The sequence below is a fragment of the Heteronotia binoei genome, chromosome 5 (assembly GCF_032191835.1).
Source record: "Heteronotia binoei isolate CCM8104 ecotype False Entrance Well chromosome 5, APGP_CSIRO_Hbin_v1, whole genome shotgun sequence".
In the NCBI taxonomy this organism is placed as follows: domain Eukaryota; kingdom Metazoa; phylum Chordata; class Lepidosauria; order Squamata; family Gekkonidae; genus Heteronotia; species Heteronotia binoei.
In genome coordinates, this window is record NC_083227.1 from 44,804,965 (window position 1) to 44,820,135 (window position 15,171).

At 43.7% G+C, this 15,171-nt stretch overlaps 1 protein-coding gene across 1 annotated transcript in view; it reads right to left on the reverse strand.

Annotated features, from left to right (window-relative positions):
- Positions 1–14,820: 14,820 nt before the first annotated feature.
- Positions 14,821–15,171, reverse strand: part of LOC132572420 (monoacylglycerol lipase ABHD6-like) — a 30,301-nt gene continuing 29,950 nt past the window's right edge. Inside the window, exon 9 of the mRNA XM_060239397.1 lies at positions 14,821–15,067. Within this exon, the coding sequence (XP_060095380.1) occupies positions 14,900–15,067 (168 nt within the window). The 3' untranslated portion in view covers positions 14,821–14,899. The remainder of the gene's footprint in view (positions 15,068–15,171) is intronic.

The following is a 15,171-nucleotide window of genomic DNA, read 5'->3' on the forward strand; positions in this document are numbered from 1 at the left end:
TCCATAAGCATCAAGTACCTGAAAGGTTAGTTACATGCAAAGTAGAAGGTCAATGACTAAAATTACAATTATAACTTATTATAAAAAATACATATTTATTATCAGCTAGTTAAAAAAAGTTATGAGCCCAGTTGTAGCCTCCATACAGAATAAAAGTGTGCCGTATATACAAGTGAGACTAGGGTTGCCAATCCTCAGTTGGGGGCAGGGAAACCCCTGATTTGGAGCCCCCCCCTCTTCAGGGTTATTGGAAAGTGGGGGAGGAGAGAAATGTCTGCTGGGCACTCCATGATACCCTATGGAGACTGGTCCCCATAGGGTATAATAGAGAATCAGTCCTTGGGACTCTGAGGAGATTTTTTTTTTTTAAGCAGAGGCAGCAAATTTTCAGCATGGTATCGTGCCTCTCAAAAAATACCCCAGGTTTCAGAAAGGTTGGACCTGGAGGTCCAGTTCTATGAACCGTGAAAGAACATGAACCATCATCCATTTCCAGTTGGAGGGAAGACATTTTAAAGGAGTGCTGTCTCTTTAAATATGACCAGAACTCCCTTTGGAATTCAGTCATGCTTGTCACAACCTTGCTCCTGGCTCCACCCCCAAAGTCCCCAGATATTTCCTGAGTCAGACCTGGCAATTCTAAGTGAGAATTGTGACCAGACACGTTTTGGCTGAACTGGCCTTCATTGGTCAAGCAATATTTGTACATATATTTTTATTTATTTATTTTTTATTTATTTTTATTTATTTAAGATTTATATCCCGCCCTTCCCACGAGTGGCTCAGGGCGGCTTCCAGTAGTAGATCCAGCAAAATTACAATATTTAAACATATAAAGGGATCAGCATTTAAAACAGATAAAAACAGATAAAACCATAGTTATCAATAAACATTAATAAATATTTCAACTGTATATAAAAGAAATATATAGGCTCAATGATGACAATGAGCCAATAAATAATCAACATAGGACCAACACAGGAGTTTATTTTGTTGTTCAGTCGCACAGTCAATTCCGACTCTGTGACCCCATAGTTACAATCAATTGATGCAAGGCCTAAGAATATTGATGACGCCTCATAGAATATCTCCCTGGTCATGATCACGCTGGGTATATATGTCCTGAAGAATATTACTATTGAAAGGCTTCCTATTTTGATTCTAAAGACACAATCAAATCTCAGAGCCAATGTACTAAAGTCTTGTGCGATGCAAAATGGCAGGTGTTTAGAAGGCCACTTTGGCTGAAACACTGTTGTCAGTTTTGTTGGGCATAATTACCAGTCCTAGATCCTTTTCCCTTCCATTCCTGCTTAATAGTGATAAGTGCTTTTAAAATGGTATCTGGAGATTGTGTGCATACTTCATTGAGCATTGACTGGCCTGTGTGTGATTACAAGACAGAATATATATTTGATTCTAGTTTATTAGCATATGGTAAATATGGAGCAGCAGACCATGCTTACTCCAGATGCAGGGCCTTTGAAGTGTTTATCCCTAAAAAGGAGGAATCAACTATCAATCTGAGACCAAAAGAGAAGATGATAAATAGCACAGCAAATTTTGCTGGTGCTATTGGGGCAGGACTTAATTAAAACTGGATTCCTCAGCCAGTTGGACTTTCTAACATGATTATGGAAAGAAGAAAGTCTCAGGCTACACGAAGAGAAAGTTCACAAAAACTTTGGACAAAGAGCTGGGCTCTAACTAGGGGGTGGGAGGCAATGCCCCTGTGGAAAATGTCTCACCTATGACTTCCCAGATTTCATTCAAGTCTGTTACCCTTTTTGTTGCAGAGACAGAAGTGTTAAATAGATTTTTGTTATGAATGCCTGGGAAGGAATGAAGTTGGGGCAGCTGCAAGAGGCCAGAGCTCAGTTGGCTACTGCTTTTCTGATTAAATCCATTTTCATCTATTGTGTTCCCTCTAAACCAGGGGTCCCCAACCCCAGGCTGTGGACCGGTAGTGGTCCGTGGCCTGTTAGCAACCAGGTCGCAGAGGCGCACACCACCCCTTTCGCCTGCCCGGTACCCAGGTGGATGAAAAAGGCAGTGCAGCCTCACTCCAAAGCAGTCTTCCCCTTGCAAGGGAGGCAGCCTCGGAATGAAGCAGAGCAGCTCCACCGCCCCTTCCACCTGCTCAAGAACTGGGTGGACCTCACTCCAAAGCTGCCTCACCACCTCTTGTCTGCCTGGATCCTGGGTGGGTGGAAGGGGCAGAGCAGCAGCAACCTTTGCTTACCCCTTTGTCTACCTAGTGGGGAAGCAGCAAAAGCAGCCCCAGTCTCCCCCCATTTAAAGACCCTCATGGGGGGCAGGGACAGGGCATAGGTGGGGGGTGGCAGCCTGGGGCAGCAAAAACTCCAGCACCACCCCCCGTTCTATGGAAAAATTGTCTTCCACGAAACCAGTCCCTGATGCCAAAAAGGTTGGGAGCCACTGCTCTAAGCTGAGTTAGTGTGAGCTAGCTCACCATTTTTTAGTCTCCAGTTAACACATTTTTGTCTTAGTTCAGGAAAAACGGCCCCAGAGCAAACTAATTTATACTCACCATTTTAATACCGGTAGCTCACAAAGTAGAATTTTTGCTCCCCAGACTCCACAGCTTAGAGGGAACATTCTTGTGTCCCATCACCTTCTTTCCTTGGACCTTTTGTTTCTTTCTTGTCTGCTTTGGTCTCCTTTCCACAGTGACATGAGCAAAGTGGACACAAACCTGGAGTGAGATTTCAAATGTGTGTGGTGGGTGTGTGCCTCTACTGCTTGCGGTGGGGAATTTGCCTTAGGCGTAGGAGAATATAATATAGCCCAGGCTAAATGCTGTGTGTAAGTTTTTTACAATGTGTAAATTAAATATTATTTATTGATTCAATTTATATCCCGCCCTCCCCACCAAGGTGAGCTCAAGGCTAAGCCTGTTTTTCTAAAATATTTGTTTTTCAATACAATCATAATGCATTAGTATTATAACTAATCTCATATAACAAATGAATTTAAGAGAATCCAATCACAGAACAAAAGCCCACAGATAACAGGTCCAGGGTAGCCACATGTAAATCACCAAGATATACCATGTTACAGAAATAGTAGATGCAGAAAAACAAAGTAATGTCCACATAGCTTCCAGCTGCAACAGTTTCTAATGTACTTCCACCTGGTTAAATGTATGTGACTCAAATTTTGCTAAGACAAACTTATTTCATCTGCCTGATGTCCCTGTTATAGATAATGCATTACAAGAGGAGCTTCAAAAACTTTATTTTTTATCCTCGATTTGTGTTCCAAAACGTGAGTTTTAATAGCTCACATAATATTCCCTATGTACATTTTTCCACAAGGGCAGAGAATAGCATAGGCAATTCTGTGTGTCAGTTTGAAAGACTGTCCATTTATACTCACTCTTTGCTTCCTATTAATTAGCCAGTTTTTGATCCACAAGAGGACCTGTCCTTTTACTCCATGACTCTCGAGCTTACTAAGGAGCCTTTGATGAGGAACTTTATCAAAAGCTTTCTGGAAGTCAAGGTAAACAACATCTATTGGGTCCCCTTTGTCCACATGCTTGTTCACCCCCTCAAACAACTGTAATAGGTTACTGAGGCAAGACCTTACAGAACCCATCCTGAGTCTTCCTCAATAACTTGTGTTCATCAATGTGCCTACTTATTCTGTCCTTGATAATGGTTTCTACCAACTTTCCTGGTATTGAAGTCAGACTGACTGGCCTGTAATTTCCCGGATCTCTTCTGGAACCCTTTTTGAAGATGGAGGTGACATTTGCTACCTTCCAGTCCTCAGGAACGGAGGCAGATTTCAATGAAAGATTACATATTTTTGTCAGGAGATCCACAAGTTCAACTTTGAGTTCTTTCAGAACTCTTGGATGTATGCCATCCGGACCTGGTGACTTATTAGTTTTTAATTTGTCAATCAGTTGTAGGACCTCCTCTCGTCACCTCAATCTGACTCAGGTCTTTCAACACCCCTTCCAAAATTAGTGGTTCTGGAGCGGGCAAACACTTCTCGTCTTCCACAGTGAAGTCAGAGGCAAAAAATGCATTCAGCTTCTCAGCCATTTCCCTATCCTCCTTCAGTAATCCTTTGACCCCTTGGTCATCCAAGGGCCCCACTGCCTCCCTGGCTGGTTTTCTGCTTCTAATATATTTGAAGAAATGTTTATTGTTGGTCTTTATGTTTTTTTGCAATATGCTCCTCATAGTTCCTTTTTGCCTGCCTGATCACAGCCTGTGTTCCCTTTTATTAATCTCACTTGGACTAGCTTTCCACCACTTAAAGGAGTCCTTCTTACCTTTTACAGCTTTCATTACTTTGTTTGTTAACCATGCAGGCCTTCTCTTATACCTGTTTGTGCCTTTCCTAACTTGTGGTATATATTTTATCTGAGCTTCTAGGATTGCAGTTTTAAATAGCCTCCAAGCTTCCCCAAGGGTTTTGACTGTATTTACCTTTCCTTTCAGTTTCCTCTTCACATGCCTCTGCATCTCAGAGAATTTACCCCTTTTAAAGTTAAACGTGGTTGTGCTGGTCTTTTGGGGCAACTCCCTAATTATACAAATGGTGAAATCAATAATGTTATGGTCACTGCTCCCAAGTGGTGTGATCACTTTTACATCTCTCACCAAGTCTTGGGCATTACTTAGGACCAAATCCAGGATTGCTCCATCCCTGGTAGGTTCTGTGACCATCTGCTCCATAGCACAGTCATTGAGAGCATCTAGAAACTCAATGGCCGTTTTCGCACTAGCGTTTGCTCCGGCGTAGCGCCCCATTTACCTCCGGATCTTCTCTTGGATTTCGCACATGTTGCTCCGGCGCTGCGCTTTGCTCCGGCGCTTCAGGGATTTTACGCCGGAGTATGTTTTTCAGCAAGTTGCCGGAGTTTCCGAAAACCTCCGGATCCACTCAGCGGAGTTTCCTGTGCGAAATCCATCCACGCCGGATCGACTGCTTTGGGGGCGTCACCCTCTCCCTTTCCGTCCTCCCACCCCATCCACCCGCTTGGCCAATCATCAGCCTTTCGCGGCGCTTCCCCAAAGTGCCGGCACGGCCATTTTTTTTTTTTAAAACTTCACAGTTTTGCGTAATAACGATATTTCGAAATTAACAAATAGAAAAAAAAAACCCTCCTGGAATAGCCTCAATTGGCACTTCAATTGGTTTCGTTAGAATTTTTTTTTATTATTGACTTTAGTTGCATTATTCCGCTGCTGCGTTATCTCGATAATGCGAAAACGACCATTGCTGGGGGGGGGGGGGGAATGTAGTGCCAGTGCGGGCCAAAGCGTCCATGTGTGTGTGTTTTAAGAAGGGAATGCCTCCCTCAGCTGTGCCACCAGGATTTCTGGACCTGCACAAAATCGCCATGTATAAAATGGGAAGTTGGAGTCCTGCATTCTTCTCCCTGGCTACATTCCGCTCGGTTAGAAAGTAGACGCGAGCGAGCTCCTCACACGCGCCACAGAAGGGGAAGGAGAGAATGGAGCGGGGGGGGGGGGAGCTCTGGCAGCAGGAATCAGTCAGGTCCCCGTTGCAAGCGCCAGCCGGGGAGGGGAAAGAGAGCGGAGGAAATTTTGGGGGGGGGGATCTAGTGCTTCAGAATTTGGGGGGGGGGGAATCTAGTGCTAGGATTCTCCACTGTGAATGCTTCCGTTAATACATAAAGGGCTGTGGAGGATTCTACAGCTGCAGCCAATCCATAAGCAGCAGCAGCACACGTGATGCGGTTTGTCCAAGAAATGAAGGGGAGGGAACAGCTCGATGTTACGTTAGTACGTCATTACGCAACCAGACTTGCGCTTAAAAAAAAAATGATTGACAGGGCATCGGACTCAAGCCGATGCCAGTGGGAAAACGATTTGAGCCGGGGCTTCAGGGAAGGCGACTCCGCAAAGAGTCACTAGTGGGAAAACGAGAAAAATGATCCGGACATAATTGCGCCGCGGAAAAAGGGGAGCAAACGCTAAGTGCGAAAACGGCCAATCTCTTTCTCTCGACCTGAACACATATTGACCCAATCAATCTGTGGGTAGTTAAAATCACCTATTATGACACAGTTTTTACATTTAGCCACTATCTTTAATCCTTCCATCATATAATCATCCTCTATCTTTTGATTTGGTGGGCGATGATAAACTCCCATAGTTAAATTTCCTTTTGGGCCCTCTATTTCTACCCAAAGCATTTCTAGAAGGGAATCTAATTCTTTGACCTCAGTTTTACTGGACTGTATACCCTCTCTGACATACAGAGCTACCCCACCTCCAACCCTTCCCTCCCTATCCTTCCAATATAACTTATATCCAGGAATCACCGTGTCCCACTGATTCTCCTAATTCCACCAAGTTTCTGAAATTCCCACAATGTCTATGTCCCCCCCCCCCCCCCCCAAAAAAAAACCACTCTCCCTGGCTGGTACAACACCAGTACCTAAAAGCTCTACTGCATCACATGCACAAGGTTGGGGGATCACTTCAAGTTTTATCTGTTTACAGCCCCCTTTTTGACATTCTAACTCCCATCATGTTTCTTATGACAACAAATAAATGGTTTAAGGCCCCAGCTTAACACATGGGAGAGGGGAATACCTATTCATTTCCTCTGGAATATATATCTTTGATCAGGGGTCGTTTTGTAGAAAAATAGGTGGTGGAGCTCATTCAGGGATTGTTATGCAGCTGCACCTACTATTCAATGGACAAGATGGTAGAACTCTCAGAAGGAGGAGGTGGAACTCTCAGAAAGGTTCAGGAGCTGTGCTCCTGTGAGCTCCCACTGAATCTGAGGCCTGTCTTTGATCCCTGTGAAATGCAAATATTTTGCAGCTGGGGCCTTAAACCATTGATTTGTTGTCATAAGAAACATGATGGGAGTTAGAATGTCAAAAAGGGGGCTGTAAACAGATAAAACTTGTAGTGATCCCCCAACCTTGTGTATGTGATGTGGTAAAGCTTTTAGGTGCTGGTGTTGTACCAGCCAGGGAGAGTAGTTTTTTTTAATTACCTTTCTAGCTGGCTGAGTTATTCTTCTAGAGGCAGGCACATTGGGGCAGCTTTGTTTTTAGGCCCCTTCTTGCCTATGACTTAATAATTCAGAAAAATCATAGCCTCCTGGCCAAACAAACTCATTTGATTGCTGACACGTTGCAGAAAATTTATGCAAGCTAAAAGTAATTACTCAGGGTCTATGCCAGGCTTTTTTGCGCCCTAGGCGAGGCTACCTACTTGCACTCCTCGTCTGTAACTTTGATCTCAACTTCGCCCACAACAGCAGCTGCCACCCATTCTAAGGGCCCCACAGGACTCATCTTATGCCTGGACCAGGCTGCCCCTGCCACACAAGTTGGTCAGCCACCCCTTCCATGCAAGCCAGCCACTCAGGCCAGGTGGCCCCCCTTCTGCCTGTGCCTGCTCCCCATCCCAGAAACCACCACTGGCCTCTTCCCCCCAAACCAGCTGCTGGGCAGAGTCCTTGTGGGACTCAACCCTGCATGCCCAGTGTCCATGTCCCCTTTCTGCCAGGCCTGGCTGCCTCTGGGCTGGGAAAGAGGGAGATCCCTCCAAGGGAAGGCCACAGAGGAGCGCCCCCCCCCCACAGCCAGGGCGAAGGCACCGTGTGCTCCAGGGGAAAAGAGAGATTGTTTTGGTGGTCTGGTGGCCATCCCTGGTCAGCCCCCCTGGCCAGTGTCAACCTTTGGGCAGGGGAAGTTCAGGCTGCTTTCCTCATCTGGCTCCTGCAGCCCTCCTCCTTGCTCCCCCTGAGATGGATGCTGGCAGCCAGTGAGGGCAGAAAGGGCCTGGCCTGGAGCCAGCGGCAGTAAATGCCACATCTGCTCTGATTGGTTCCTGGCTAGGCAGGGGGCTGCTGGCTACACAACCCACCTTGGAGAGCTGCTTGGAGGGGCTGAGGGAGGGAGGGATACCTGCTGCCCCTGTGGCCAAGTGGTGCCCTAGGCAGTGGCCTGCCTGGCCTACTGGGTATTGCTGGCCCTGCCGGTATGTTTCCAATCACTTGGGAAGGGCAAGAGAGAGTGTAGCGGAGGTTAAACAGAAATAACCAGGGACAAATGGCTAGAAGTGGTAATAATAAGAGAAGACAACTAAGGGAAGCTAGGAATGGGAATGAATGGAGAACAAGACAAGCCCTAAAATATGAAGCACAAATGATAGTTCTGGAAATATATCGTTTCCAAAATAGGCTAAGAGGAAACACTAGATGGTGGGCTAGTCATCACTTGGCCTTCTTGCAAAGCTTTCCACCATATGGCTTGAGTTTGAAACAAGCTGAGGTATTAAACAGTCCATTGTATTTCCAGAGAATTCTTCTCACGTTCCAACCCAGCAGGATAGTAGAGAAATTGTTTGCTTCATGTGATAGTTTAGAGCACTTTGGGAGGAGAGTAAGAAGATAGTTCTAAAATAAAAGTTCAGCTATTGGTCCCCGGTAGGACCAAAATTATGGCTAAACCAGCAGAAGTGAAAGTATTGGTGAATATCCCCTAATTGATTGGACCTCTTGAAGATCCAAGAGAGAAGAAATTATATAAAACAAACCAATGAATCAATATCCAAGGAACAGAGATGGAAATTTAGATACAGTGGAGTTGAATTTGTTATCTACTTTCAACATCTTGGGGTTTGAAGAGAAGAATAATATAATCTAGCAATTCCATTATTTGCATTCAACTCTGATAGGGATCAAAGACAAACATCCAATGGAAAGCAGAAGGCAATTGGCAGAGCCTGAGCTAGTAATGAACACAGAGTGAACCTCTCATTTAACAGCAGAATCCATTCAAAAATCTGTGTCCCTATGTGAAAAAGTAGTCAATGGTCAAGTGGTAAAGTGCGGAGGCCCTGTTGAAGATACTGACCTAATAAGTAGACAAAGTATAATACAACCTATAGTATTTATTAACAACCTATAGCATTAACAAGACCACAGGATCTAGGGCTAGAGAGTGAGATGGAGGGGAATTGGAAATGGAGCAGATTATGGAGACAAATTGACAGGGTACATATCTAGCAGTAAGTATTTGCTCTTGGAACACAGGATGGTTCTTTACAATTAGTCAACCAGGAGTGAAAGATCTACTTGTTTCTTTCCATATAATCAGCCTACAAGAAACGTGTTTCAGATGAATTGTGTCTTGAGAGCTAAACTATGTTCTTTGTCCCAGTAATTAAGACTAAAAGAAAAGGAAGACCCCAGGCTGGTTGGGCCTGTGCTATAATTTATTAAGGCTTGAAGGAATTAGAATACTCTTTAAGGAAAGAATTACAACGAGGGGTTTGCTATTAACAAACACTGCCCAGTTGATTGTAATTAATGTCTATTTACCACCATTTAGTAAATTAGAAGAGCTTCTCTCAAAAAAGTAGAAGATATATTTATGAATGTCGTGCATAACTACCCAAAAGCTCAGCTTCCAATAATAGGAGACTTCAACACACAATGCAGGAGCTGAAGAGAGAATAAGGCAAGAAGATTCTTAATGCACTTTGTCTCTATGTCTGGAATCAAATTTTGACTGGTTACAAGGGTAAGACAATAATGTAGATTTTGCTTGTGTGACAGGCAAAGAAGCAAGTGTTATAGATTTTGTTCTAGTTTCTCCAAATCTTATCCAACATTATATCCTTTGAGGTTAGACAGGACAATGGAGGTGACCATCTATCAGTTGGTTTCAACCTTGTGTCAACGGGTGGCATTGAGCCCACTGATGCATGTTCTAGCACCTGCATGCTTCTTCACCAAAATATCTCTTTCCTAAATCAAACAGCCAGTCCTGGTTTTCCTCCACATCCATGCAGCAAGAAGTGTTTCAGAAGATCTGAGAGGTAACCTTTGGGTCTACAAGAAGTACTGATATGGAAAGAGCTGCCCCATCATAGGAGGATGTTGGTTTGGGTCCCTGCAAACTTGTTAATTTCTCACTCTGGCAATACTTTTGTGGTGGTACCACCACCCTTTCTTAAAATTCCAGAAATACTCAATGGCTCAACAAGTTCAGGGAACTAAGACTGACCTACATTATGAACAGGAGTGGCCAATGATCCATCTAGTCTAGCATCCTTATTCACACAGTGGCCATCCTAGATGCATTGGTGAGATATCCTCCCATCCCCCATCATAAAAAAGAACAACATCACAGATATCCCTACTACTTTAATAAATAGTGATTTATAATATTGATTAGTTCCTCAATATATAAATAATATACAGAGATTGCTCAAAGTAGTTCATAGAAAACATAAGGAGAACTTCTTTCTATAGTCTTATTATTCCAGAACATTATGAATGAACATAGCACAATATTCCATAAGCTTATTTGAACTATCAGATAAGTTTCTAAATGTTGTGGTAGGTTAATTTAATGAGCACAATATCATACCAGACAGAATTCAATCGGTAGCCCAAGGCATACATTTTTCAACAAGCCAACACTTTCCCATATTATTAAACCTATTTCCAACTCGTCTGGGCTGCTAGAAGCCCCATATCCCATAATTGTCTGGCATCAGCCTCAAGGCTTATTCTAAATTCTGTCAGCAGTTTGGCTGCTTTTTTTTAGTGTGATAGTTAATTCCTGGTTTTGAAACTGGGATTACATCGGCTTTGGGGATTTTTATTGTAAGCAAGGAGGAGAACATGAGTCAAATGGAAAGCAAATAATGTGATCTGATTGCCTTCATTGTGGTGGGATGAAAACAATCTAATTTTCATTACACTAAATCAATTCTTGTCTTAATGCATGAAAGAAAAGACCCCTCCCTCCATGCTACTGCCCTGACCCAGCGAGAACAAGAGATGTACAGTAGTTTGAGAGCTGGACTAGAGGAAGAGTTGGAGTTATACCACACCCTTCACTCAGAGTGGCTTACAATTTTCTTTTCCTTCCTCTCCCCACAACAGACACCTTATGAGGTAGGTTGGGTTGAAATAGCTCTGAGAGAACTGTTCTTGAGAGAACATCTCTCAGAGAGATGTGACTGATCCATGGTGACCCAGCTGGCTGCATGTGGAGGAGTGGGGAATCAAACCCGGTTCTCCAGATCAGAGTCTGCTGCTCTTAACCACTACACCAAACTGGCTTTCTAGGACTGAAGAGAACAGGGATCAGATTGCTAAATCCAGAGGCAATCATCCTCTCAGTTTAGCTTGTTAAACAGGATTGTGGTAAAGGGGGAAATAGGGGAAGGGAGGCTTTTATATGTTGCCCGGAGGTCCATTTAGGTAGTAGGGTTGTCAACTCTAGGTTGGGGAATTCCTGGAGATCTGGGGGTGGAGCCTGTGGAGGATGGTGTTTAGGGAGGGGAAGGAACTCAGCAGAGATGTGGTGCCATAGAGTCCATCCTCTGAAGCCACCATTTTCTCCAGGAAAACTGATTTGTGTAGCCTGGACATATATTGTAATTCTTGGAGAATTCCAGATCTCACTTGCAGGTTGGGAAACTTAGTTCATAGGGCAAGACAAAAATGTAATATGTTTGACTATTGATACCTCTACAATCCATAGACATTCCATTCACTGATGTCTCATGATCATATTGGTTTGGGATGAATTATGAGAGTTTCTCTGGAGAAAGCTGGAGTGTGAACAGTTTACAGTTGGACGGTATTTATAATTTGGGCTAGGTTGCCAGGTCCCCCGTGGCCACTAGTTGGGATGAGGTGGGTAGGGTTGCCACATCCAGGTTGAAAAACTCATGGAGATTTGGTGGTGGAGCTTGGGGAAGACAGGAACCTCAGCAAGGTACAATGCCACAGAACCCAGCCTGCAAAGCACCCATTTTCTCCTGGGGAACTGATCTCTAGTCTGGAAATGATTTATAATCCCTGAGGGTCCCCATAGGCTGGCATCCCTAATAGGCTGAAAATCTGAAATGAGGTGCAAAAGTAATTCAAATCCTGTGTCAAGGGACCCCAGAACCCTAAGGCACTTCAAGAATGTTTATATATTTTCTTCTATTCTACATAATTTTATTTTTTACTAATGTGTATAATTCTGCTTTTGTGACTCAAAGGAAAGGACTTATAGCTATGAAGCCCCTAATCCTTAGTGGTCATGGTTAACATTTGTTGATAGACTTGGGCGCTCCATTAATATATTGAATCATTTTCTAAAACCTATATCAGTTTGGTAGTAAGTTCTATAAATTGTTTACTTTGTGTGAGGCATTACTTTAAGTCTGTACTGAGCCTATTATCAACTTCACTGGGGGAGCCTGAACCTGAGCGTTTATGTGAGACTGTGCAGTGCCGAATCTGTTCTTTGTAGTTCATACATTATCATTTATCATTCAGCAGGCTCCACCCTCACCATGACTATGTTTCTAACTGAGTTATTGACCGAGGGATTGTGCCATATTATCAGCATAGAACTTGTTGGAGCGGTGGGTGCAGCTGGAAAAATGTTTTGATGCCGATAACTGCCCACTTGAGTTTCTATTGGGTAAAAGAGGCAAGGTCTAAGTGGAACCAAGGGAGTAATGCACATTTGCCCTAGGGAGCATTCTCCATGTATTAATAAGAGCTTCAGCTTTTCATGCTCAGCACAAGTTTATTAATAGTGACTCATAATTATAGGGTAACCAGCACTCTGGTTGCACAAGAAAGATGGCAGAAGTTACTTCAGATGTTTTTTGCCTACAACTCCCATCAGCCCCAGCCAGCATGGCCAATGGCTGGGGCTGATGACAGTTGTAGGCAAAAAACATCTGGAGAGCTACTGTTGGCCACCCCTGCAGTATGATGTATTGTACTGGAAGTTAACAGAAGTTATTATTATTATTATTATTATTACATCTCTCTTCAATAGTTCCATAGAGGAGCATGTGGATAGCATTTCCTTGCAATTCTCACATTCCTGAGCAGCATAGCAAACATAGGCATTGTAGAGACTCTGAAAGTGACCCCTTTGTCAACTTTCATAGTGAGAAATCTGTTTGGTAGTGTTCTATTATCTACTTTTATTTTTTCTTTGGAGATTTGAGAGATGGCCGTTTTGGCCAGTTAATTCAAATTCCCACATCGCAGAAGATGCAGAGATTGGAATCAACATTCTTTTCTTCAGAAGCCCCTTCCCTGAAAATTTGTCCAGGGTTGAGGATCTTTCCAGTACAATATGCCATACCGCAGGGGTGGTCAACAGTAACTCTCCAGATGTTTTTGCCTACAACTGTAATCAGCTCCAGCCATTGGCCATTGTAGGCAAAAACATCTGGGAGGAGTTGTGGGCAAAAATATCTGGAGAGCTACCGTTGGCCACCCCTGCCATACTGTACTGGGAGCAGGGCTGAAATCAGGAAGAAAAATTGGCCATAGCCAGCCTCCTTCCCTCGGGTCTTTCTTGCAGCCTCCTATGCTGTGTGGCATATTGTACTGGAAGGTCCCTCAGCAGGGGCTTTGGGGGATGCTTATGGGGATATTGCAGAGGGCAGAAATGGAGGGGGAAATGCTCTTGCAGATAGAATTTACAGACACTCGAGTTCCAGCCTTTAGCATTATTGATGCCAAATATATTTTCTCCTCAAAGTTTTCATAGATCAGTGAGATGTGCCTAGCAAAGGTGAAAATGTGAGAGCAGCAAAGAACCAAATGAGTCACCTCAAGTCCCTCAGTCCAGTTTTCCTAAAGCCTCAGGCACCATTATATGTTGATTTTAGTACAATCATGATATATGGCATCTTGTAGAATAACACAATGAAAGAGAGGCCCTCACCCCAAGAAGCTTGCACTCCAAATTTCAGCAGGGAGGGAAGCTGAGGAAAGGAGTGATGAGAATAACAAGAGATGCATGTAATCACACAGGGATGTATTTAAGCTTCCTTTCAGATGGGTATGTGGCCCTGCTGGGCTAGGCAAATAGATTCACAGAAGAGATAAGCTTTGAAGAGGGACATGAGGTTAAGAGAAAACTGTCATTTATTTGAGATTCTGAATCTGAGCAGAAGGTTTACAAGATTATGCATGGGATAGAGAAGGTAGAGAAAAAAGTACTTTTCTCCCTTTCTCACAATACAAGAACTCGTGGGCACTCAATGAAATTGCTGAGCAATAAGGTTAGAATGGATAAAAGGAAGTACTTCTTCACCTAAAAGGTGATTAACACATGGAATTTGCTGCCATAGGAGGTGGTGGCAGCTATATGCATTGATGGCTTCAAGAGGGGATTGGATAAGCATATGGAGCAGAGGTCCATCAGTGGCTATTAGCCACAGGGTATAGATGGAACTCTGCTGCAGTGATGCTCTGTATTCTTGGTGGTTGGGGGGCAATGGTGGGAGGGCTTCTAGTGTCTTGGCCCCACTAGTGGACTCTCTGATGGCACCTGGGGCTTTTTGGTCACTGTGTGACAGAGTGTTGGACTGGATGGGCCATTGGCTTCTCTTATGTTGTTATGATTGGGGGGCAGCAACACAGGAGAATGAACAGAGTTGTTTTTAGGATCAGCACACATTGGGATGACTGAAACAGAAAAATAATGTGAATGAGGGGAAGGACAGAAAATTTGTATGCCATCCTGAGTCTTATGGAGGAATGACAGGATAAAAAACATACTGGATTGGTGGCCCCAAATTTGGTATAATTCAGCAGCATTTATTCATCCCTCACACTTCTAATATTTTTTTTTACTATTATACCTTGGACAGTTTATCAGCAAGGCCTAATTACAGGTTGCTATGTGCAGAAAGAAAGGACTGGAGCATCAACCCCCCAAAATCAGTCTGGGGCAGGGGAAATACATCTTTTCCACATTGTCTTCAGAACAGTAGAGAAGCCCATACAGTCTTCCACCCTTCTAGGTCCAGTTTTTCCAGCCTGGAAAAGTGGCTTTGAATACTCCACCTGCTTGATGCTTGCATGAGATTTATGCCAGCTAGTTAGTCTTCTTTGTGCTACACACTGAAGTGTGGAATTCCAGGATGAGTTCTGCAGATTTCTGTGGTCTGTCTATGATTATGAAGTGTCCGCATTGATCCAATATGTAAACTTGGCAGTGAGGAATGACTTTGGCTAAAATGTCCGCTCCGGAGGGATCAAGTATCTGAAGAATGACAGAATGGAAACAGTGTAAACTGAGAAGGTGCTGAAAAATGGAAGGAAATATGCCAGCTTGAATGAACCAAAATTTTTCTTCTCCACCCTCCA